General features: G+C 35.6%; 1 protein-coding gene across 1 annotated transcript in view; it reads right to left on the bottom strand.

Annotated features, from left to right (window-relative positions):
- LOC306887289 (integrin alpha-8-like) overlaps positions 1–27,117 on the bottom strand; it is a 75,228-nt gene that overhangs the window by 3,659 nt on the left and 44,452 nt on the right. Inside the window, exons 16-28 of the mRNA XM_079444915.1 lie at positions 26,539–26,594; positions 24,909–25,063; positions 21,948–22,085; positions 21,633–21,700; positions 21,293–21,440; positions 19,693–19,785; positions 11,536–11,615; positions 6,150–6,230; positions 5,585–5,690; positions 4,470–4,628; positions 3,499–3,612; positions 2,686–2,799; positions 617–718 (exon numbers count right to left, since the gene is read on the bottom strand). Coding sequence (XP_079301041.1) covers positions 617–718; positions 2,686–2,799; positions 3,499–3,612; positions 4,470–4,628; positions 5,585–5,690; positions 6,150–6,230; positions 11,536–11,615; positions 19,693–19,785; positions 21,293–21,440; positions 21,633–21,700; positions 21,948–22,085; positions 24,909–25,063; positions 26,539–26,594 — 1,414 coding nt within the window. The remainder of the gene's footprint in view (positions 1–616; positions 719–2,685; positions 2,800–3,498; positions 3,613–4,469; positions 4,629–5,584; positions 5,691–6,149; positions 6,231–11,535; positions 11,616–19,692; positions 19,786–21,292; positions 21,441–21,632; positions 21,701–21,947; positions 22,086–24,908; positions 25,064–26,538; positions 26,595–27,117) is intronic.

Raw genomic sequence — 27,117 nt, 5'->3', positions numbered from 1 at the left:
TTAAAAATGTATTCCTGTGATGGTAAATCGGAAACTTCAGTAGTCATTACTCTAGTCTTTATCCTTCAGAAATCATTCTAATATATTTTTGTTTATTCATATTAATTTATTTAAAATAGTAATCTTTTGTAACAATATAAATGTCTTTACTGTCACTTTTAATCAATTTAATGTGTACTTGCTAAATAAAAATTGTATTTTTATTGTTTTTCTGAATAAAAAAAAACTGATTCTAACTTTTTAACTGCAGTGTACATTCCAAAACATTGAATCTTGGTGCTTTTGTGGAAACTGAGAGTTCAAATCTGATTCATAACATTTCCTGATTTTGCTCCTGATGATTTTCTACAATCTCCACTCTCTTCTAATTAGGAAAAACTGCCAGACGGCAAAAAATAGGAATGTTAGAAACTTCCATGCTTCAAACTAATCCATAATCTCCCTTTACCTACCTTATTGAAGATAAACAGACTGAACTTTTCAGCTTTTAGTCTCTTAACACTTAATTGAGAATATTTCTTTCTCTTGTTCTATTCCACATGTTCTCTTTTCCTTTTCCTTTGTTGTTTGTCACTTTCCTCAATCTGCACCCACACAAACACACTAGATTACTCACTGATTTGCTCTGGTGTGGGAGTGAATCAGCTTTGATCCGATAAGGCATGGCCATCACTTGAAAGGACACTGTGGAGTTTAGCGTGTAGTGGTCATTCCGTCTCTGCCAGAGGAAAACAATGGATTAGCATAAATACAACACACATGGAAACATATCGGAGCGAGCGGGATAGAGTCCGGCCCCTTGCAGAAGAGGAAAATGTCAGATTAACATTAACAGAACACACATGGCGGGTGTCTGAAAGGGCGCTGAGTTGTAATGGCTTCAGTATGGATGAGGCTTAGCGAGAAGCAGTGGTCAAAAGAGCAGCAAAACAAAAACTTAAAGTACTTCCTGCACACTAGGATCACTCTCACACACACACACGCATATATCACTACTGTCCTGCAGACACACTAGTGTACGTGCTCTCATACATGTGTCTGGTTTCTGTTCGACATTCCTCTGGACATGAGATAAAAGGCATTTTGTTCTGACGATGTCAGGGTTTATGACGTCACTTGACTGTTGTTTAAGATGTCTAACTAGACTGGTGATGTCATCTCCTGTGACACTAACCTAACATCTGAGGGTGACACAACACTTTGTTGTGTTCAGAAAGAAGGAAAGGTGGCCATAAACACCATGTTTTGACAAAAAAATTAACATATTCATTTCAAGTCACCATTTACTAACCCACGTTTTTCCAAACCTGTATGACTTTCTTTGGGATGAAAAAAAATTACTTTGAAGAACGTTTTTTGCCCATCAATGAAAGTCAGTGGGGACCAAAGGAACACTGAACCCCATTTATTTTTTAAAGACATTTAGGAGTTCCTACACTTCACGGTCTGCACTCCCATTGGAAGTTTCCAAATTATGTGGTTGTGCATTTGCATAAAGCTGAACGCTGCTCAACTTTATTGCATCGGCCACGGTTGCTCATGTCACCTCAAACAGCCAACCCTCATTGAAAATGAATTACTGCTGGTCAGTTTGTTGCTGCAAATCACAGTCAGTGTAAACGTAGCTTAATAAAGGCCTTTGATCATACAGTGATTTAAGAAGTGAAAATCACCAGCTGGACTTTACAGGGATACCGTGAAGATAACATCTAAAAACACTGTGACAGTTTGTGAATGTTTATACATTACAGTAGATTCCATGCGGCATCCTTCTCTGTAATTACACACACTGTATCCAGCAGATGTGCTTTGGATGCTGCTTTTCCCAGGTTTCCCAGATGAACAGTTCACCCAAAAATGAAAATTCTGTCATTTACTCACACTCATGTCATTCCGAACTGTATGATTTTCTTTCTTTGGAATGGAAAATAACATATTTTGAAGAATGTTTTGGCGTTCCGTTTTCTTTTTCTCTTCTTTTTTCTTTGCTATTTTGGACCCAATGACTCATTGTTTGACTTTATTTTTAAACAATGAAAAACCTCTATGCATCTTTTTCTTCAGTGGAACACAAAAGATATTTTGAAGAACTATATTATGGTATATTATTAGTGACCCTGGACCACAAAACCAGTCATAAGGGTGAATTTTTCGAAATTGAGATTTATACATCATATAGCAGAATAAATAAGCTTCCCATTGATGTATGGTTTGTTAGCATAGGACAATATTTGGCTGAGATACAAGTGTTTGAAAATCTGGAATCTGAGGGTGCAAAAAATCTAAATATTGAGAAAATCGCCTTTAAAGTTGTCCAAATGAAGTTGTAAGCAATACATATTACTAATCAAAAATTAAGTTTTGATATATTTACAGTAGAAAATGTACAAAATATCTTCATGGAACATGATCTTTACTTAATGTCCTAATGATTTTTGGCATGATAATTTTGACCCATGCAATGTATTTTTGGCTATTACTACAGATATACCCCAGCGACTTAAGACTGGTTTTGTGGTCCAAGGTCACATTTATACATAAAAACAAAAGTTATGCAGTTTTTTGAATGACTTCATGATGAGTAAATGATTATTTTTGAGCGAACTATCCCTTTAACAAGGCTAACCAACAAAATGTCCTTGGTCAATTAACAAGAAATGCAAGTATTGGTGTGATAAAAATTACCTGTAAGAAGGTGTGAGCCCAGAGTCGAGATCTGAACTTAATCACTGCGCTTTGCCCTCGATCCAAGCGATCCACAACACACTCCACCATCAGGCAGTTAATATTTGAGCAGTTCTATCACAAACACACACAATGAGAGGAAAAGTGAAGAACAAGCCTGTCATCTGATTTTGTCTCGTATCTCTCTTCATTAAAAATTAAAAATCTGGCATTGAACATCTAAATAAAACCTAGAAAGTTTTGGAAAAACTTAGAGCTAAGAAATATAATGAATTTTTCATTTCAACCTGTCACTTCAGTTCTTTTGCTGATAGTACTGTTTGTAATAATAGCAAAGTGCTGAATTAGAAAAGTGTCAAATCTAAGCATTTTCACCTTGTTGAACCTCTAGATGTGCTGTGTGTATTGAAATCCTCACACTTGATTTTGAGTGATGTGTTGTGGCCACATTTAAAGAGATGATTGATGGTGTGTATGTATGAAGTATCTATGTCAACTGTTTGTGTATGTGCATAGTGCTATCTCAATGACTGAGGTGTGATGGACTATGATTATCAAAACCAGCTGGTCCATCCACACACACACAAACCCCCTAAAGAGACACTTTGAGAAAGCAAGACAATAAGCATAATATGAATGACTTATGAGATTTACAGGTGAATTCAGCCTTTGAGGTCAACATGGGTCCCAAAAACATGTCAAGTTCAACAAGCCCATCTGTCACATATATGAGGCTGTTCCCACAGGGTGTGTAGTCACGCGCTTCAGGTGGTTTGTGTGAGTGTTTGTGGTACTGGTGTGTGGTGTGTGTACCAGTATCTTGCTGTTGTAACTCTGGGCTGTAGAAACAGATCGTCTGTGGCGAGTTGGACCGCTGCTGTTCTTCAGGAAGCCCAGTAATTCTGGAGTGTCCTGAAGAGTGGAGGTCTAAATGAGCAGGAAAAGAACAGAGATAGGAGAGGAATTAAAAAATGTATGCAATGCGCTATGTGCATTAGTTAAAAATAGTTATAGTAGTAGTAATTTTAGTACTTAAACTTTCTAATTTCAGTTAGTTTCTAAGGCAGCATTTCTAATTTTGTTTTCTAATTTTCTATATTTCATTTACATCAATGATCAATACTTTAATAGTTTTAATAGTTCACTTCCTTGTGACATTCTTATCAGTTTTTCTATTTTTATTCTAGTGTTTGTCACTGTGTGAATGTGGCCAGACAGGCAGACACAAAGTTCTCGGCCAAAACTCTGGGCCAAAATGCTCTCCTCTAAAGTTCACAGGCAAAGAGCTCTAATATCAGTTCAGGTGGTTAAAATTCTGAACTCAGCGTGAACGCAGATCAGTTACAAGGCACAGAGACTTCATGGATACGTTGTGACGCTTCATAATGACTGCACATGAAATCCGAACAGCGATAATAAAGTCCAGTCAAGAGAGGTCAGAATTAGTCCAACACTCTCTGATCAAAAACAAGCAGGACTCAGCAGTCATAGTTTTACATTTATTTGAGGCTCATTAGTAAAAGCACAGAAACTTGAGATTTATGACAGCAAGGAACACAGACAAGAGAGAAAGATGTGACGCAGATGGAGAAAGAAACACTAATTCAAAAGACTCGCTCTGTGCATGAGGAAAGATCTGGTCAGGGGCTCAACTTCACTGAAGCATTGTTCAAAAAAGTGTGAATGCGGACACTTTCTTCTTGCATTGGATCTCTTTAAGATGGACAGTCTCAAAGAGAAAAAAACAGAGAATAGAGAGAAAAGAGTTTGTGTGCATGTGCTACCTCTAACTTCAGTGGGTTTAGGGAGCCGTTGACACTGCAGTGAACAGGACCGTTAGTGATGACCTGAAGGGCATAAAGGAGGTGTTCCTCACGGTACTGACTAGGCCAACCCACCTCCAACACAGTCCTGCTTATTGAACTCGGACCCTTATTATGTAACTGTTAAGAGGGAAAAATACAAAAAGAGATTAATTTAAATCTATTAAAAATATTTAAGTTGTTCCCTTATAAACACTTATAGTGATGCACTTGTATGCAAATTATGGCCAATACCAACAGGCTGATAAATGCTTTCCTATTATAGCCAATAAATGAAAAATGGCTATTAATTTTCATACCATGCTGTGTATTAAATAAAAAAACTTATTTGCTAAAATAAAACTGTAAATTTTCATAAGAAGTGTTGCTGATGTCAAATCAATTAATATGAATCATCAGATTTTTATTTACAATGGAAGAATGTACAAAAACTGAAACTTTTCATCAAACACTAGCATTAGCATTAGCATTAGTGGTTGGATCGAACACGAGCTGAAGCTGCTTCTAACATAAACCATCTGTGCAGCGTCTGGCCAACATTACAGCCAATTAAAAAATTAATAGCTGCAGGACAGATGGCGTTTAGTGAGGCCCTCTCGCAGCAAAAAGAGGTCAAGAGTCTCCACAAAAACAAACAAAAAAATAAATAGCTTTCCAGAAGTTGGTTTTTGCTAGCTGAATGCACTACACCCCATTGGGAAAGTTTATTGTGGTAAGCGTACCAGATTTCTTATAGCAGATTAGTGTTAGAGAGATAATTGGGTTGTTGTTAAAAATAATATTGAGTCATAAAATTATACTGTCTTTCAGATAAAAATAAATCAATTGACTCACACAAGTTATGTTGATAAGTTTTGGCATGACTTGTATGTTTATGTACTTTGTGTGTGTGTGTATATGCTAGTGGATCCCTTTTATTACACCACAGTTTTGAATATTTGCTGTTTTGTTTTCTGGCCATTTAACAGAGCATGTTAGTTCCAGTACTTTTATACCCTATTTCTTCTTCTATTCCTGTGTTTTAAGCACTCTATGTTTACCAAAAATATTTTGTTTGGTGTCTGATTATTCCTCACCTCATATATGTGTTGAACCTGAGGGCCGACATCATCCTCTCTCACAGGTTTCTCTTTGGGTTCCCATCGAGGGAAAGGCAAAACAACCTGAGCTGGGTGAGACACACTAAGGAAAAAAAGAAGACAATTTTCTTTATAAGCAGGTACTGTAAGATACAAACATTAGTGTCTTACATATTTGCCAATAAACACCATTCAAATTTTAATTTAATAATGTGACAGGTTTCCAAGTGAAAGAGTATATTGAATGAGAAAAAAAAAAACATTTGGCTGAGTGAAAGTTACATTACATTATCTAAAACCTCAACATTATCTAAAAACACAAGTTAATTTTATTTTCTATCAATTCCTTTTTTATCATGCACTTTGACCATCAGCCAATACAATATTTTACATGAACAGAGTGTTTGGTAATCAGTACTTTTAAGAGTCCAGTGAATAACCTCTCCAGATCCCTCTGAATAGGCAAACAGTGGCAGTCTGTGCTCTTTTATTGAAATTGGACTGATACTGCTCATATTCCACTCAGTGAGACCGAGAGAGACAGATGAAGAGAGATACCCACCCTCTGATCTCCACCTGTGCTCTCGCTGCAATGCTCAGAGTCAATTTCACTGGAACACTTCTCGAGTTGTCCTTATTAGAGCTGTTCAGAGAAACAAACAATATATTGTTAATTTGCAATAAAAATCTTTACTACTATAAACATTATTTTAATGCTACATTATCAAAGTAACATTCTGATTTAAAATATAGTGTTTACTATGAGACAGTAAGGCTCTGTAGTAGGCCACAGTGCCTCAGACTATTGAACAGTTCCATGTGTGAGCCTGAGGCTGGGAGCATCTGTGTTCTGTGAACGTGTCTGAATGTGAAGATGAGAGGATGAACAGGGAACAATGCTGTTTTCATCAGAGTGTGTCGCTGTCCTAGAGTTCTCCGTCTGGTCAGTCATTGTGATGTGAAAACCAGAGTATCATCACACAGTAACATCAGTGCATCAGACAACCCTCGTTTGATACAGTATGTCACCACAATGAATGCAAATATTATACAAGTGAATGTCCACCCGGGGATTGAGGACGAACACAACTGGATTTTATGTGTGTTGCCATACTTTCATTTGTGAGAATGCACAAAAAGAAAGGCCTTTCTAAAGTCTAAAAATTGGAAGTATGTTTACCAATTTTCCAACATGTGACATGGAAAAAGTAATATAACTATAACATAATTAAACACTGTACTGTATTTGAAATACTCATAGATCTCTTTTTGGTCATGTAATTTCAGATTCTGTCCTAATATATCTGCCATTGACGCACACCTTATTAAATGTCACTTTAATAACTGTGCAGCGGTTAAAAACATAAGTAAATTGTAAAAGTAAAAATATATAATCCTCGGAAATCTAGGAAATGGAAGGAGAGGAGGTATACACAGAAAAAAACTTAAAGGTCTTACAATTGTAACTTTGATCTTGTGGAATAACTGGGGCTCACAAAAAAACGATATATTTACTATACGCCATAAAACTCACTGTGTGACTGAAAGGAACAATGAGACCACAGAATCTTTGAAGTCTTGTACGATTTTGTTTCGTTCATTCAGGTCTAAAAGTCTTATTAAATACTAAATCTTGAGTCAGGAAATGTGATACCTTGATTCCAGCACCTACATTTCCATCCTGAGAATATAAAATTCCAAGCAATATAAATTATTTATAAAGTAGAAAAAGAACAATATATAAATTCTATAGTTTAAATTATATATTAAAAGTATGGGGTCAGAAACTTTTACTCAGCAAGGACACACTAAATTGATAAAACTGACTATATCATATATATATATATAGTATATACATTTATAATGTTAAAAATATTAAAAAAGATAAAAGATATATATATATATATATATATATATATACTTTTTTTTTTTTAAATTAGAACGAATATATATGTATACTAGGATAATGTGATGCTGAAGAAAGACTGGAATATTGATGTGAATTTAGCTTTGCCATCACATGAATAAATGACATTTCAAAATTTATTAAAATAGAAAATAGTTATTATATTTAAATAGTAATTATATTTAACAATAATACAGCAGTTCTACAGTTTTATTTATTTATAAACACAGCCTTGGTGAGTGTAAGAGACTTCTTCAAATAATAATTACATAAATACCTTTAAAAGTAAAAAATAAAAAGCCATTACTACCAACCATCAGAGCCACAGCTTGAAAAGACTTGAAAGACAAAACAATCTTTCTTGCTGCATGACACCTGGCTTTCATCCCTCTGTATCATATTTTTCTCTCCTCCTTCTCTGTCTTTCACTCTTATTCTGTCTCAAGGTGAAAAATCAGAGTGGGCAGAGGAACATGTGGCTAACATTAGTCACCAGAAAATTGTTCTACCCTCCAGAGACACACATACCGAAACAGATAAGACACACACCACAAATGTATTCATACTGCACACACGCTTAAGTGCAAACACATTAAATGTGCACGCTCATATGTACAGGAAAACACACATACACACCCTCAGACTCGCCCTCCTGTTTGACCTAACCTTGCTCTGAGTTATGGAGAGACTTTAGGGTTCAATGATTAAACCCTTAGGGAAATATCCCTCCTCTGAGAGCAGCCTGGCAGACATCTCAACGCCCCAAAACTAACACGTGCACATTAAACCTCCCTGTGTATATGTGTGAGTAACATCACAGTGAGGAGTGTTATTATAACAAATACACTTCACCCCTGAGCTTAACAGAACATGGCCAAGGACATGCAAACCAAGAGGGGAGTTCTGCTAAATACACAATGCAATGATATGCAAAACTTCAAAATCGGCAAGTCACATTACATGTTCTTAAGAAAGATTTTTATCATTTATATTTCAAAATTTATATTATAAAATATATCCTGCCTCGTGCCTATAGCTGAATCACAGCCATGCTGATATAGAGTGATATCCTACGGCTACTTGTGTGATATTGCTCATTAGTGCTGGGGAGTAACATGTAACGGAATTACGTTATTTAATTACAAAACAAATGTAACTATAATCTGTTACAGTTACTGAGAAAAATTGTGCAATTAAATTACAGCTACGGTAACACTTTATTTTAAGGTGTCCTTGTTACACGTTACATGTACTACTATTATAATAACAATAAATTATGCATAATTACATGCAAGTAGCCCTAAGACAAACCCTAATCCTAACCCTAAGTACATGTAGATAATTAATATTACTTTGTACTAGGGGTGTGCGATATGACGATTTTTGATTGTGGACGATAAAAATGTCTCCACGATCTGCTTTTGAAGAAATATCGTAGTATCGTGCTACAGCACACATTATCAAATACAGTTCTGGCTCCTCTGTCTCTATATACTGTACAACACGACATACAGCAGTAGAGTTACTCTGTCAGGACACTGCACTTATTCGCGATCGCAAAAGTACATTATTTGCACACAAGCCTCGCTGGTTAAATGTTTCATTCGCGCGCTGGTCTGACGTGCGCTTTTTCTGAGCACATATACACCTGAAGCACGCGCACTAAAAAGCCTGTCTAACAGCGCCTGATTACTCAACTTATCTTTTGCGCTAATACTGTCAAAACACACAAGGTTTACATACAGACTGAGTTGGTTATCTCTAAAATGAAAGTAAATAGTTAAGAGAGAAACGGATGCGTGCCTGTATATTAGATGCATGCAGCTCTTAAAGGGACAGGACACTAAACGTGCTGTCGACTGTCATTAAAGGGATAGTTCACCCTAAAATTAAATTTCTGTCATTATTTACTCACTCACATGTTGTCCCAAACCTCTATTAATTTCTTGTTCTGAACCCAAAATAAGATATTTTGTAGAATGAGGGTAACCAAACAGTTGCTGGTCTACATTGACTTTGATATTAGGAAAGAAAAATCCTATGGAAGTCACTGAGGACCAGCAACTGTTTGGTTTTCCACCTTCTTCAAAATAGCATTTATGTTCAGCAGAAGAAAGAAACTCATTCAGGTTTAAAACAACTTTTGAGTAAATGATGGTATAAAAATAAAACATTATGACAGAATTGACAGACAGATGACAGAATATTTATTTTTGGGGGAACTATTCATTTAACGTTAACAAAACAACAAAGCGCAAAGAGAAAAATCACTCACTATTCTTGACTGAAAAACTTTAATACAGTTGCTTTAGGAATCAGTCTATCTAGTGTTTTATTTTTATATTTGTTCATTCAATTTCATTGAATGCTCTGCTAAATACACCTATTGTACCTGGAAATAAAGCACTGTTTGTTTTATTTGTATATTATGTGTATATGTACGTAATGTGTATCTTTTGTTCTTATTTTTTAATAAGAAAGATAAAATAATGACAAAGATTTTTTATCTTCGCCCTCTTTGGCCTAAATATCTGCCATGCATCTTTGTCTTTCTAGTTTGGCTGTAATGCTCAGACAACTTGTAAAACCAAAATAGTAAAACTAACATGACAAAGAATAGTGATAAAATCGTGAATCGTGATATTTCTAAAAAAAAATCGTGATATGATATTTTTCCCATATCGCCCACCCCTACTTTGTACTTAAATGTATAATTACACTGTAACAAGGACTCCTTAAAATAAAGTGCAACCACAGACTTATGAAAATGTTAATAATTACAAAAGAGGTTACATCTGAATATTTTCACACACATACAGATTTGATTGATTTCTTTCCCAAATTGCATTGACTGCTCTAAAATATGAGACACCAATGTTTCAGGAGTTTTGGACATGCTTATTTAATAACTATTATATTTCCTATTTGGTTTTATGTATATGCTTTATTTTTTAAGATGAATTGTTTTTTTTTTTCTAAAGCATTGTTAGATGCCAGTATTTTCTGTCATAGCTATGCATAGATTTGACTTCAAAAACTGTATCATGGCTATTAAACTATATCTTGTTATGATTTTAAATCTGTATTTAACCTCAGAATGATCTCAAAGTCAAAAGAGGTGCTAAAGTCAGATTTTGTGGTGATATTTCTATAATCTTAATTTTGAGAAGCCTGACCGTAATCAGTGTCAAATCCCACTGTAAGGTTAACCCTGCCTGGTTTAAATGCATCAAAATGATTAACAGTTGAAAACATTCATTAGAAATTAGAAAAGTAATCAAATGTAGTTGCATTAATCAAGTAATTGAAATAATTAACACTATTTATTACATTTTAAATAGGGTAACTTGTAATCTGTAACTTATTACATTTCCAAAGTAACCTTCACAACACTTTTGCTCATATATAAAATAGACAAACTCATTAAACAATTAGCATTTGATGATTAGACCATTAAGACCCATCTCTAATAATGGCAAAACAGATGACCAAAAAAATCAGAGAACCTACTTTCCTCCTCAATATTTTTCTCTACATACACCCACACGAAGACAAACAGAGTCTCTTCAGGTATGCTATCTATTTTCTGTGACCCATCCAAGGACATCTTATCAACACTCAGCTTCCTGTTCTGAAGCCCTGACTCTATAACGACCAACATTTGGGGCCCTTGCTTACAAAATGACCCCCTAAAACATACATCAAAGAGACACACACCACTTATGTTCACACACACACACATAAAACTGAGTAGTGCGAGTGGTCTTTAAATTAAATTACAAGTTAAGGTACCACAAATGTTAGACAGCAATGTGTTCAGCTTCTCAGAAATACACACCTAGTCACCTTATAACTTTATGACCAGTGGGAATGTAAGAACTTCGGTGTTGACAATGATTTGGCCAGAAATGTGAATGATTGTGTGTGTATGAGTCAAAGATAATCGTTGTGAGAATAAATTATGCTTACTTGAAGACCAAAGAAGCTACTTGTAGATCTGTAATTGGCATACGGGTGAAATGAAGGGTAATATTTACTGTACCTGTGTATCTGAAGCTCAAAGCCAATGGTAGGAGGGGTATCTTCCAGCCGCTGTACAGAAAACCGTAAACCAACCGACAACTAGACCCAGAGAGAGAGAGAGAGAGAGAGAGAGAAGAAAGGGAAAAACACGAAGACATCAAAAGCTTAAGGGACATCTGTAAGTGCTCAGTAAAACAGAATAGAGCTCTACCCCCAGTGTCTCAAACAGGAAAAACCCAGCACAATTAACACTGTCCCGTCTTACATGCTGGGGGGAGGAGTGTGGGGTCTGTCTGGACAGTCTCACTTTTATACCGCCAACAAATGTGATGCGATCTAGGAAAACCCATCGGATGTCACACTGGGACGTTTTCAGGAAATTCAATTTTTTTTGTCAAAATTTGGTTATTAAATTATTATTCTATAACATCTTGTCTATCATCTCTGCAAATGTCTTGGCAAAAATCAAAAATAGTGATTTATTGTGGCAAGCAGAAAAGCGGTCTTTTTCTAACGTTAGTTTGATAACATGCGCTGCGAAGGTGCTTTCCTTTAACACTACAAGGACAGTTGACCTTTCAAAATAAACCATGTAACGTATATAATAAAGGTGTATCAACACACATTTTCCGCCAGTCCTGTGTGAACTACAGCATGCAAAGTTGTTGTTTTTTTCTTATTCTTTTTTTAAATATCGTGAGATGGCGGAGCGCAAGGGAACAACGGAGTCTGAAGTAGCTACTCACGTAAATGATCTCGTTCGCTTCAATCTCAATTACATTCATTTAGTTCAAAGCGTGAAATAAAACTACAAGTTTACAACACAAAACTAGTTCTGAACTGTGTCTGGTTATGTATTATAAATCCAGAGTCGTAGAACAGGAGAAGAATTAGAGATAGTCTGCATGCTGTAATCTGTGATGTTTTATGAACAGATATACACTTAATGCTCAAATGATTGCAAGTGTTGTGTGTACCTTGGGGTCATTTTGTACCTTGGGTCATTTTGTATCTTTTGTATGACTTTTACTTGTTATACTTGACTGTTGTGTTTCTATTTTCATTGTCTCTCTTTAAACCAGTTTTTCCTCAAAATTCTGTTCCTGAAAATCCTAGAGATTAGCCAACTTCAGATAACCATAACTTTTGTTACGTTCAAGCTATGGATGAAATAATGGCTTGAATCCAGCTTTTATATGTTATCAAATTTCACCATGTTGTGGGTTTTCCTATATTGCATCACAAATAAACTAGTATTACTTGGTTACTCATTAGATCAATAAAAACGCGGACATGAAATATAGTAGTGAACATTTGAAGTGGATCAAAACCTTTCATCAAAGTTGTCTTAAAACCAAACTTTGATGAACTTGATCCACTTCAAATGTTGACTACTGAGTCAAAATTATTTTTATCTGAAGTTTACCTGCATATTTTCTTAAAGCTTCTGCAACTGCAACGGACAAAGCAGTTGCCCAAGCAACAAGAAACAAGCATGTTTATACTAAAGTCAATCACTACAGTACATAATTCAGATGCAAAATGGTTTCATTTGTATGAAATGATAATGCGTGATACACAGCGTTGCCAAAAGTGATGAGAATCATGTGATGAGAATCTTTGAATCATATGGAGCAAAATGCACTGTTTTCAAACTCATTTCATTTATTAGTTTAAAAATTATATATTTTCATATTTGTATTAGGAAATATAATGGAGCCAAAGATAAATGATCAGAATAAATGAATAGTTTACCTTTTGTTTATTTGTCACACGACACACAAAATGAATGTTGTTAGTGAATGACCCATCTCTGCTGACCACTGAATATCATGCTTGACCAATCAGAAGTATTCTAGAGTGCTAATGTTAATTTTTGCGACTATCAGAAATTTACACCAAGCCTTTTTTGCACTCAAAAACCATTTTATGATATAAAAGTATAGCTTATTATTCTTTTGCATTAACTATCATATTAGCTATTGTGGTCACACTTTATTACAAGGTCCAATTCTCGCTATTAACAAACTATTAACTACAACTTTTGCCTCAATAAACTCCTAATTTGCTGCTTATTAATAGTTAGTGCAGTAGTTGCTAAGTTAGATATTGGGTAGGATTAGGCATGTAGAATATGGCCATGCAGAATATGTGCTTTATAAGTACTAATAAACAGCCAATATGTTAATAATATGCATGCTAATAAGCAACTAGTGAGAACTGGTGAAGTGTTACCCCTATTGTTAACATATTACCAATATATTTATATAATTGCAATTTGCAATTACATACGGTCAAAAGTATGCCAGCTCTTAAAAACGGTCTATATAAAGCCATTTTCTCTGATTTATATCTTTTGTTGTCTTTCTGCTCTGCTGAACCAAGTCTAAACACTGGAATCTTCATTCGCAAACAAATAGTAAAATTTCACTAATCATCTCTCTTTCTCGTTGGCTGTAACTGTGTCCACATGGTGTAGTTCATTAGAAGAAGTCTGATAATGGCTGCTGGGATGGATAATGAAGGCCAGTCCTTTAGCTAAAGGCTATGTGCTAACTCTGGAGCCCCATAAATGAGTTTCCCCAGGCGGAAACCTTCCTTACTACAAAGCCCCTCATAACAGACGGGTGAGAGTAACAAGTGCTGTTAAACTTTAAAGAGGAACTGGCCACGGAGCCTCTTTTTGTGGTCTCGCGTCCTTTTTTAAAACCCAGAGAGTTGGTACATCAAATGAAAATCACGTCTCTGCAACTTCATGCAAGTGTTGAGAAATGAGACTTCATCTCAATCTGAGTTAACAAGGGCTGGTTCATATGTTTCTGTTGCAACAGTAATCATCTAATTACACTAATGAGACAATAACTCTTAATCGAAAGTTTTAATGAAACTCAGAACAGTTCCTAGTGTATAACATGGGAAAAATGCACAAGTTCCTCAAATGTGTTTGATTAAATGCATTTCACAACATAGGAATGAAATGTTAGATGCAGTTTCCATTCGAAACAGCACAAACATACACATCAAAAGCACTGTGTTTGAATACATATGTGCAATGGTATTTCTTCAGATGGATTACAGATTGACTAAGTAAAGATGGACAGAGTGCATGCAGAAAGCTTGAAAATGGCTGGATCGTGTTTGATTAAAAACAAAGAATAATGTAAGCCAAAAAAAAAACGAGCCTGTCAGTCTATTATTTAGTGTCATCAGAAGTGTATCACCCCTAAAATATCAGCCCACTCTCTCAAGAAATAATATATCGCTTGAAGACGCTGGGAAATCCTTCTTTTCGAGGTGTTGTGGATAGAGACAAAATTCTGTGATTCTACATTACCCAAATGTGACATTAGCTGAAATGGGTAGGAGTCGGTGAAACAATAAACTCATTCAGTGCGTTTCATTTTACAGACCATGAAACTCCTTTCTTCATTAAATACCACAGTGAGAGCAATAGATGGGGCGAGTCATGTCCGATTTGTATGAATTATGGCTCACAAAAGACATTTACATTTTAAAACTACCAGTAAATTTAATGCATTTTCAATTAGAAAATAAGATTCACAGTTAGACGGAGATGGTTTCTTTGGTTTATTAAAATTAGGAGCCAAAAGAGCCAATGCCTTATGGACAGCACTTCTGATGACTTCCTGTCTTTACTTAGAGGGACAGTTCACCCAAAATCACCTGATCCTTCAGAAATCATTCTATTATGCTGATTGGGTGCTCAAGAAACATTTCGTATTCTTATCAATGTTGAAAAAATTGTTCTGCTTAATATTTTTGACATTTTTTTAGGATTCTTTGAGAAAAGAATTAATTTCTTTATTTTTTCGTAATTTCCTTCTTTCCTTCAATCCAGCTGGAAGCTTCTACTTCAGAGAACAGGTTAGTACAAAACTCTACTGTTCCTCATGCAGGAACCGTTTGTGGCGCTCATACTGTTTGAGGTGCTGTCTCTAACATGTTTTGTGCACACTGGCCTTATGATACCCTATTTGTGATGAATGAGCTGCACCACATGGTTATAACTTCCATTTTATAGGCTATGAGAGGATAGTTTGGAAAGTTTTGAAAAAGAAGAAAAAAACTGAAAATAAGAAAATAAAAAAAACATATTGTGTTTGATCACAGGCTACATGCTGATTCCATGTGTGGTACCATTATTTTGTGTCACCAGTGATGACGGTGTGTGAGTGTTTTGTGAGTGTGAGTTCATGACGTGTTTCTCGTTTTGCTTGTTGTATGTGAGGTGGGGGATCTGCGGCCTTGTCACCCTCCTCTGCTGGTGCCATGATAATTTGGCCCATGTGGGTTTAACCCTGGAGGCTCCATGACGAAGCCTGTCTCCAAATCTGGAACATGTTAACAGGTCACAGAGCCAAACAACTAGCTTTCTCTTCTTTAGTGTTCCATAGAATAAAGAAAGTCACATAGGTTTGGATTTTGGAATGACATGAGGGTGAGTAAATTATAACAGAACTTTCATTTCTTTAATGATTGTTTCCAAACAGGTTCCAAACTACCCCCATCTGCCATTATTCAGAACAACTAGTCAATGCTAATACTAACCATGCTAAAATGGCAAGTATCCTTAACAGCAACAAATAAGAATGGGTTTATCTGTCACTTAGTTCCAATTTCAGCACCACTGTGCTGCACAGCCCCGCCCACAGAGAAAACTCATTGGTCCAAAATCCTGCTCCTCATGTGTATTAAAGAACATATGATAAACATAAAAACATAAACAGGGTGCCATGTGGCAAGTCATGTCTTATTATGATTAACTAAAACTATATTCAAATAAAATTGAAAACTGTTTTCTGTAAATTAAAGTTGAAATAAAATAAATATTATTGAAATCTTTCAAAAAATAAATTAAAATGAGAAATGTTGCCTAAATGTTTACTAAACTGAAACAAAATAAATTGCAGCTATACAGAAAAACAAAAACTAAAGTGTCAAAAGCAAATAAAATGACTAAAACTAACATTAAAATTAGAGTCAGAAATATAAAAAAATAAATATTATTAATACTATAATATTATATTACTAAAAATATTTAATAAAATAAATAATAATACTAAAATAAAACTGCAAAATACAAGGTACAGTATTCATATGAATGGCTTTGACAGAAGAAAGTACTGTAACAACAAAAAATGACAAATTTTTCTTTTTGGCTCTCTACGCATTTTACATGCTGACACTCAGAATGAATCTACAAGCTCTATTCCAAACCCACAATCCACCTCTATGACAGGCCAACTCGACATAAAACATAGACCGCTGAGTATCCAGCCAACTGTCTACACACACAGACTAATAGTGTTTTAAAACCACAGATTCATATTGCATGCCCATCCACAGGTAATATTTAGTTGTGATGTTCTGATTTATATTTTATGAGCAACATAATCTTTTGACCTGCTGTAGTAAACGCAGTAATAAACCTCTCTGCCCTCCTCCGCTCTCAGCGAGCTGGCACTGCTCGAGCCAAAGCATTTACCAGCTATGCATCAAATTACAGACGAATTACGTTTCAATTGCTTTAACAAGCACTGCAATCCAAACAAACAGAAGACGAGAGGAGTAAACTGGCTAATAAAGATGCAGGTATGTGTGTCAGATACACAGAAAAAAAATGAATGTTCAGAAACATAAGTCATATCTATATATATATAAATCATATATAATATACACAATAAAAAAAATTAATGATACAATATTTAGGATAATGATACAATATAATCTTCCCTACTTTTAATGAAAGAGAAATGCTCAATATGGATGAAGCAGGAATGAAGCGGACTGGAGCCTAATGAGCAGTTCACCCTGAGGGCTTTTAGGAAATGGGAAACCGATGGAGAGAGAAAGAGAGAGGGAGAGAGACAGACAGAGAGTGCTTTTATAAATGTTATTAAGCGGTTCACAAATAACTACTAGTAGAGAAAGCAAACAACAACATAACACCGTACATGAATTTGTAATTCAAAATAATCATAAATATTCTGGACTCAGGAATACGGATTTATGGATGTGTTTGTTTGTGTGTATGAGATGCAGGATGTTGTGTTGGGAGTGTGTGTTGAGTATGTGTAACAGGTCAAGAGAGTGTTTTGTAACTGTTATAACTGCACCCTAGGCTGAGATATTTGGGATTGCTGGAGACGGGTTGTCATGGTGACTAGTAAATAGATGGAGAGTGTGTTTAGACTGAACCTCAAACTTTGTCCCAATGTGTTTACACCCTCCTTTCACACACTCACTCCATCATTCCACTTTTTCTCTCTACCCGCTGTTTTGTTTTCCAGACTCTCATTAACAATGTTCAACATCAACCTGACAGACAAACGGGGAAGAAAGAGGTAGGAAAGAAAGAGAGAGAAGGAGAAAAAAATTGCACAACGCACAAGCTATTAACTGTGCAAGAAAAAAACTTTTCTCTTTAGTCAACACACACGCTCATATCATCAGGGAGATGTATATTTGTCCTTAATGGCACATGAATGAACACATCTGTATAACAGCTACATTCTCGAGGGTCCACGGGCCAGTGGGCAAGCAGTTTTAAAAAAACATCTGGGTTAGTGAGGACATTAACAGAAACATGGTTTCTGTCTTCTGGATGGATTAAGTGATCCACAGCAAAAACTACGTTTTGTAATTTTTTTCAATTACCGTATATAGTGTACAAATAACAAAATACAAGTAACAATTTCTTGTTTTGAGCACAAATTTAACAAAATATAGAGGTTTATGTTTAAAATGTGGTCCAAAAAATGCTAAAACTAAATAATTTACAAAAATTGGTTTAGATATTAATAAAACTAAACAGTTAATCCTGAATTATTAAATGTAAACGTAAAAGATAAACTCTGGAAACAAGTCTAATTTTGTAAATAAAAATATACTTTATCAGTTTAATTTATTTATTAAAAACAGCAATACTGTGAAAAATTATTACATGATTGATAATATAATTATCAAAAATTAAAAAATTAAAAAATGACTGTTTTCTATTGTAATATATTTTAAAATGTAATTTATTTATTATGTGATTTTTATGTTATTATTGTGATTGGAAATCTAAATTTTCAGCAGCCGTTACTCCAGTCTTCAGTGTCACATGATATTTCTGAAATCTAATTCTAATCTAATTCTGATTTGGTTTTCAATAAACATTTACAGTGAAAATGATATTTTTTCAGCTTTCTTTGTTGAATATAATCTTTTGTAACATTATAAATGTCTTTACAGTTACTTTTTATATATTTCATTTCTGAATAAAATTATTAATTGCATTAATTTCTTTAAAAAAAAAAAAACTTTCTGACCCCAAATTTTTGAACGTTTATGCACTCATCACTGGTTGCATTACTGAAATAAAAAAAACTGATTCAACTGAATCTCCTTCAGTTTTAGCACCCTGTTTTGGTTGAACAGGATCAGGAGATGTGTGTGTGTGAGTGTGATGCATCGGCAGGTGTCTCATACAGGACCTGATGTCTCAGGAAACTGACAGTGCTGCTAAATATCTGGCTATTAAGAGGCAAACTGATACCCTTTTCTCACCCCACTAAAATCCTCCGTCTTCTGTCCTGCTCATTTATGTTAATGCGCTGAAGGATTCAAGCTCTCACTGAAAGCTAAGGCCCAAAAAATATGCAAGTATTCAAGAATACAAACTCTGCACAAACATATGAACACAAGCCCAATTTTATGTGTTGACAAATGCATCAAAATCCGATTTATAATGCAACTCAAGTTTGTATCGAATTCTCAAAAAATCTTTATTTTTTACGTCAATTTCTGTCATGGTGGCTGTATAAGGGTAACTGTTTGAAATGAAGATTGCTGAGCGAGTTAGTTAAGTTTAGACAGGTAGTTAGACTGTTGACAGGTTTATAATTTGCTACCTGAATGATAACATATCTGGATTAATGGCACAGACATTTGAAGGAAACCCTATCGCTCTCTTGAGTCCAGAGGTTTGTTACCGTCACAGTAATGCAAGAAATTACATTATACACCATATGTCTATAACGTAAGTATGTACCACACACTAGCAAAGCATTGGCCAAGCATTCACGTCATTGTACTACTACAGAGTACTATATGTTTCACTCATTCATTCATGTAGACATTACAGTATATCAACAGAGTTGATGGATCTTACGTTTGTGTCAGCCACCATTGGGTTTCCGAGGTCACAAACCACAACTCTGGTGTCATTCTCTGTCCTGTGCTCACAGTTCAGCCGCTGAAGATCCTGAGACAGAGAGAAAAAAAGATTTCAGCTCTTCATTATGTAATGTATGATAGCTGCTTTGTTTGTTGAATAAACTGAATAAAATAAAACTGGGCAATAATAAACCCAGCCAATAAGGGTCAAGAGAGGGATGGAGGAAAGGAAACAAGAGAGAGACAATACATGATGAATTCCCTGATAGTAATTCACATCATACATCACTGAGGCCCTCCCCCTGTCATCTCGTCAACCCCTTACATCAGTCTCTCTTTTCTTCCATCTCCCTCTTCTGGCAAGCACTTCCTCTCACCAAAACAGAGTCAAACCGTAACCAGTCTGTTCCCTGAAGAGCAGCTAATGTACTTGTGCAAATTGCATTAAGAGCCACTCTGAAACACGTGCTGCAATTACCAGCTATACACTGCATCTGTTAAACTCATAACTGACAGACATAGAGCGATCAGATCTTTTGCGGTCAGTGCCACAGAGCGCCAGTGTCTCATGCGGGAAGACGCAGTGATGCATGAACGGGATGATGGAATGACTGAATGACAGCCAAAGATATGAATGAAGATAAGTGAATGCAGGATTGTATGAAATGAGAAAAACAGTCTGTTAGATCTCAGCAATGTATAACTGAGAACACCTAGACATGAGGCATGTTTTAGACTACGGTTAATAAGAAACCATACCCATAATTAGATCAACATTCACTGCATTCCTGCCTCATTACAACATCAAAGACACTGCAGCGCTCATGTTTGTGTTTTTAACTCTGAGTCAGAATGGATTACAGATTTAGCATTTTACCATGATGGATTTAAAGCTATTTAGTAAATCTGATATTTCACAAGACCGGAGCTCACGTTATTCTATAGTCATGACCAGGTGCAATGCGATAAAACATAATCTTAGTCTTGAACACTATAGAATGATAGATAGAACTACATAGAGAATAATAAATATACAGACAGACAGATAGATATATAGATAACCTATTTTGCATCTAATATTCATATTAAATGTAAATTATTTATACACTATAATAAGCAAAATAAACTCATGCATGAGCTGTTTTCTGGAAGAAGAGAATACAGTGGGTAAGTCATAATCTAAACAGCAATGAGAGTCTGAGACTAAAATAAACCTTCTAAAATCAGAGCAACTATAAATAAAAGACATCATATAAAGGACTTTTACTAAATGCAGTATTAATTAACTTCTACATCTAATCGCCCACCCAGACCTACATAAACACACACACATTAACCGCTTTTCCACTATTGGGTCAATGAAAGCCAGGGTTAACAACAGGCCAGGCAGAGCCAATAGTCTCACACTTTGAGCTACAAGGCCAAAATCAAGCTGTTTCCACTGTTAGGCCACAAATCCCGCAGTGCTACTATAAACCCACCATTAACATGCCTCCCTGGAACAAACGTCTCACAACACCACCATTTTACCAGTGTAAGCATGTACACATACAGTATATGTACAGTAAAAATGGATAGTGGGTAATGTTGTTTACCTCACGTCTGCGCTCCACACCAATATAGTCTGCCTCTGGTGGGAGGGTCACATGAAGCTCCGCCTCGTACGCCCCCTCGCCCTCATTGGCTGCATTAATGGTCAACATAAGCAAGTTGTCATCCCCAATTATAAGTTCAGTTCGGTCCCTATAAAAATAAATAATCAAACCTGTATTTAAAATTCTTCTTATATGAGGCCAAAATCAAAGAATGACTTGCTATAAAACATAAACAACTGATACATAATAGAACACTGCACATAAAACAAATACACAAACAATTGCTCAATGGCACACACATGTACTGTAATGACGTACTGCATCAGACCCACTAACTCACATTTTAGCAGACAGTTTGAGATCTGGGATGCACATGTTGTCTTCTCCACAGTCCAACAGGATGTTTGCCTAAGGGAGAGGGGAAAAAAACTTCTATTTCCATTTTTTGATTTGTTTGTTCACTGAATTGAACTTATGTTTTACTTTCTTTCTACTAATCTCTGTTTAAATCAGACAACAAGATGTTGTCTTGTTTTTCATAAAAAAAGAAACTTATTTTAAATCTTGCATGTCATGTTGTCCTAATTGAATTATTGTAGAATGCACACATGCAGCATTTCACAAACAATGCGAAACATTCATTTTGCATGCAAACCTGCTCATGGTGGAAGGTCTTGCTGTAGTGGTCCAAAATTGGCCGCAGCTGTAGGCCAGGTGGAGGAGAGTTCTGGTCCAGACTGTAGTTCAGTGTCACACTGATAGGACTCAGTTTATCTCTGAACTCTCCCTCATCCTACACGCAGACAGAGAAGGATGAGACAAAAAAGTGGATTGCAAACAGAACTGAATTATTCTTCCTCTCATCCTAATTTCACTTTTTCTACTCTTTTGATCATCTTCATCCTTTGACATCAATCTGTTTCCTTTACATGACTGCTGTATGAGCATGCTTGCTTCAGAGAGCCAAGGGCAATAGATACAATTATTTAATAAGTTACAAGGATTTGAGAAAATGAGAAAGTATATGTTTATGTTTCTCAACAAAAATGCACAAGGATTTGTGAAGGAAAAGCTTATGAACACAAAAGCTGCCAGGCTGTTATAGTGTGATGCCGCTCCATAAAAAAACATTATTTGCACAAATTAAAATAGTTATGCCCACAAATATTTTCTAAAAAAAAACAACAACTGCTATTCATCCCTATATTTTTTTAAAAATCATTAACTTAATGAAATATATATATATATATATATATATATATATATATATATATATATATATATATATATATATATATATATATATATATATATATATATATATATATATATATATATATATATATATATATATATATATATATATATATACATACATATACATACACACACACACGCATACACACACAAGTTTTTGCCCCCTTGTTTTTTTTATTTTTGATTCAGATCAAACTAATTTTAACCTGAGTAAATACAAAATGCAGTTTTGAAATAATGATTTCATTTATTAAGGGAAAAAAGCTGTCCAAACCTGCCTGGCCCTACGTGAAAAAGTAATTGTAATATTTAAATCTAAAAACTGGTTGTGCCACACTTTGCAGCAACAACTGCAAGCGTTTACGATAACTGGCAATGAGTCTTTCACATCGCTGTGGAGGAATTTTGGCCCACTCTTCTTTGCAGAATTGTTTTAATTCAGCCACATTGGAGGGTTTTCAAGCATGAATGGACTGTTTAAGGTCATGCCACAGCATCTCAATCGGAATTAAGTCCGGACTTTGACTTGACTACTCCATAACCTTAATTTAGTTTTTCTTGAGCCATTCAGAGGTGGACTTGCTGGTGTCTTTGGGATCATTGTCCTGCTGCATAACCCAAGTGCGCTTCAGCTTGAGGTCACAACTGATGGCCAGACATTCTCCTTCAGTATTTTCTGATAGAGTGCAGAATTCATGGTTCCATCAATTATGGCAAGTCGTCCAGGTCCTGAAGCTGCAAAGCAGCCCTAGACCATCACACTACCACCACCATGTTTGACTGTAGGTATGATGATCTTTTTATGAAATGCTGTGTTGGTTTTAAGCCAGATGTAACGGGACACACACCTTCAAAAAACTTCAACTTATATCGCATCAGTCCACAGAATATTTGCCCAAAAGTCTTGGGGATAATCAAGATATTTTTTGGCAAATGTGAGACGAGCCTTTGTGTTCTTTTTGGTCAGATTGGAACTCTCCCATGGATGCCATTTTTGCCCAGTCTCTTTCTTATTGTTGAATCATGAACACTGACGTTAATTGAGGCAAGTGAGGCCTGCAGTTCTTTAGATGTTGTTCTGGGTTCTTTTATGACCTCCTGGATGAGTCGCCATAGCACTCTTTGTAGGCCGGCTACTCCTGGGAAGTGTTCACCACTGTTCCAAGTTTTCTCCATTTGTGGATAATGGCTCTGACCGTGGTTTGCTGGAGTCCCAAAGCCTTAGAAATTATTTTATTACCCTTCCCAGACTGATACGTCAACTATTTTGTTTCTCATCTGTTCTTGAATTTCTTTAGATCGTGGCATGATGTGTTGCTCTTTAAGCATGCTTCACTTTGTGAGACAGGTTCTATTTAAGTGATTTCTTGATTCAACAGATCTGGCAGTAATCTATGGCGTTATTTTACTGCCAAATGTCGAAAGCGCATTTTTGGAGCGCGAAAGTAGATTAATATAATGCGCGAGCGCAAATCTCCTCACTCGCACGCAAATTTCCTTTGCTCTCACACAAAACTCTCTCGCAGAGAGAGTGCGCGCACTTAAAACGTGTCTCTCCTCTCGCTCAAGTGCGCACTCAAACTTCGTCCTGTGCACTCGCACATCTCTCCGTGCTCTTGCGCTAGATATTAATTATTTTCACACATGGATTAAACGTCAAAAGTTATCAACCAATCCGATTTTTCTACGACTGACCCGATGAAAATACTAGGCCTACGTGAAGAGGGAACTGATCCTGGAATTTCTTTACAATTTAATAATATTTAGTCAATATATCAAATGTCTAGCACAATATATACACACACACACACACACTATAATAATAATAATAATTTATGTTGCTGGATATTTGTGAAAATATAAAAATATTTAAAAAATGATAACTTTGTATTTAATAATAATAATTATATATCATTATATCTAAAATAATAATTAATTTTATTATTCTTATTTAATAATTTCCTGTTTCTAATTTCTGTTCTTATGTTGTTGTATGTTTGTGCTTTACATCTGCAATATATCATAGTGACAGGTCATATTGGCTGAGATTTTATCAGTCAAATTGAGTTGGCAAATAAAAGTATTTCCCATGGCCTGTGTTATCATATAAACACCCAGAAACACTTAAGTCTGTGTTAAATTCCTGTCACCTCAGCCCAGCAGAATTTTTGGTCTCATTTTTGAGACGTTCTCACATTGCTTATTCCGTCCAGATGAGTCGTGTTGCACTAGGAGCTTGGTTTGTCTCACAATTAACTTTCCCATGGTTCAGTTGTAGTGAAGATAAAACAAGAATTTATCATGAGGAACGAGGCCAGTTCAGCAATGTTCTGTGCTGCATGTGGTATATAAGGCTCACCCGCAGGTAAACAGAGTAGTTGTGGCAATGTTGGCGGTCCCCTTGACCCAGAACCAACTGCTGGGTTCTCTGGTGCTGGTGAGAGTCCATGAACAAGATCCTCTTAACTGCTCCACGCTGCTTCAGCCAATCCAGCTGCAGGTCCATTCTCAGAGCTGAGAGAGAGAGAGAGAGAGAAAGACAGGCATGCTATTATTAGCTCCACCTTTACAGACTCTAATTCCTGCAATTTCTGCTCGGACCAAACAGGTTTTGGACCATAAAAACTGTACGTTCCTATGGTTAATGGCCAGGGCTTCTGAACAACTATCAAATAGTGCTTCTAACAAACGTGCACCTCACACACACTCTCACAGGCACACAGCCACACCTGTTCTTTGTCATCTCCAAAACCATATGCACTGATTTTTAACAGGCCTGCGTTCAGAAGTGCTGGGAAAGAGGCTTTTATTGCCTGTTGGTTTAACTGAGTTTGGCACCTTCTCCATTTTGGCCATTACTGAAGCCACTTACATACAGATGTTCAACAAGTGAGCACAACACATATAAGTGAAAACTGTAAAATATTTCTGTCAGCAAGCACCATGAGACAATGTGTACTGGATGGTGAAATCATTTGCTTTCATTATTAGCCAGAGTGCAAAATTAGAGTTCTAGCGGTCTCATTCATTTTTCCATAGAGAAATTGACTTACAAACAATATTCATAATATACTATGAGCTCTGAAATGAAGAAGCCACAAAAACCATGTTTATTTGCCAAGTACAGTTATGACCAATCAGAAATATTGCTGTTACCATAGAAACAAAAGACAACTGCAAAAGTCCACTCCCTTTAAGTAATAAGAAAGACATACTGGAGTCAGTGTCCTTACACTCTGAAACAACTTATGTGAATTATTTGTGAAAGAATATTACAATTTAACATAACTGTTTTCTATTTTAATATGTTTTAAAATGTAATTTATTCTTGTGATGGCAAAGCTAAATTTTCAGCAGCAATTACTCCAGTCTTTCTTCAATACTGACATCATTCAAAAATCATTCTAATATGTTGATTTGTTGCTCATAAACATTTCTTGTTATCGAACAGTTCTGCTTCTTAATAGTTTTGTGGAAATGATAAATTTTTTCAAGACTTTTTGATGAATAGAATGTTCAAAAACTTTTATTTGAAATATAAAATTGTGTAGCATCATAAACATCTTTGTCACTTTTAATCAATTTAATGAATCAATTTAATTTTAATAAAAGTATACATTTCGTTAATAGTTAATAGTTTTATGTTTTATGGTCAAGGCTGATTTGTGTATGTCATTTGCAATGCTTTATGGGATTTGTAGTTCATTTAGGTACAAGTACCTTGCAACAGTTATTTTGAAATATTTCTTTGCTTTAAATCAAATATTTGAAGTTGTTTGGTTTGGTTTAAGGCTTTAAACACTTTTTGAAAAGCTTAAAATAAATGGGAATATTCCTTCCAGAACCAGGTTAAACACAGATTTCCGTTGTGTTGATGAAGTTACATGTACGAGTGGCCAAATATAATTCTTCAAGACATTTGTTGAGAAGACTATATCCATTTATTGAAACAAAATGCATTTAATTAACAGAAAAATGAATGCACTTACCTACATAATCAGGAATACCAATCCCAGAGATCTTTGCGCACACATTTACTGACAGACTGAGAGAAAGAAATAAAGAGAGAAAGAGACATTTAGTACAGCATAACTTTGCCAAAAAGCAATAACAACATTTAAGTGATGTTAAAAAAACAGAGGAAGAGGATTGTTAATATGGGTGGAGTGTTTATAGATGGAGCTGAATGGAGACGTGGGACACTGAGGGAGCCTGTGCTCCTCAATATTTAATTACTTCATCGAATTTGCCTCTTTTTTCTCTTCCATCTGTCCTTTCCTTGCTTCATCTCTCTATCCCTACCTCTCTTTAATAGTCTAGTAATAGAGGCCAGCAATTAGATCGGCCCAAGAGCAACTTCCTGTTGATGCCAGTGAAAAAGGGACAACCATTTTCTCAAAACCATTCTCTCATTTTCTCAAAGATCTCGTTCAAATACTTTATTGTCATTAAATATTCTATTACCATTTTAAAAGCCCATTTATATGAAGTCTAATATGCAAACACCCACACAAACAGAATACCGACACAGCACAGAATGTCCCGGCTATGGGCCGCACAATTAATTT

The sequence above is a fragment of the Barbus barbus genome (genome assembly GCF_936440315.1).
Source record: "Barbus barbus genome assembly, chromosome: 21".
Taxonomy (NCBI): domain Eukaryota; kingdom Metazoa; phylum Chordata; class Actinopteri; order Cypriniformes; family Cyprinidae; genus Barbus; species Barbus barbus.
Note: the sequence above shows the minus strand (reverse complement) of the source record. Positions and strands in the feature narration are given on the sequence as shown.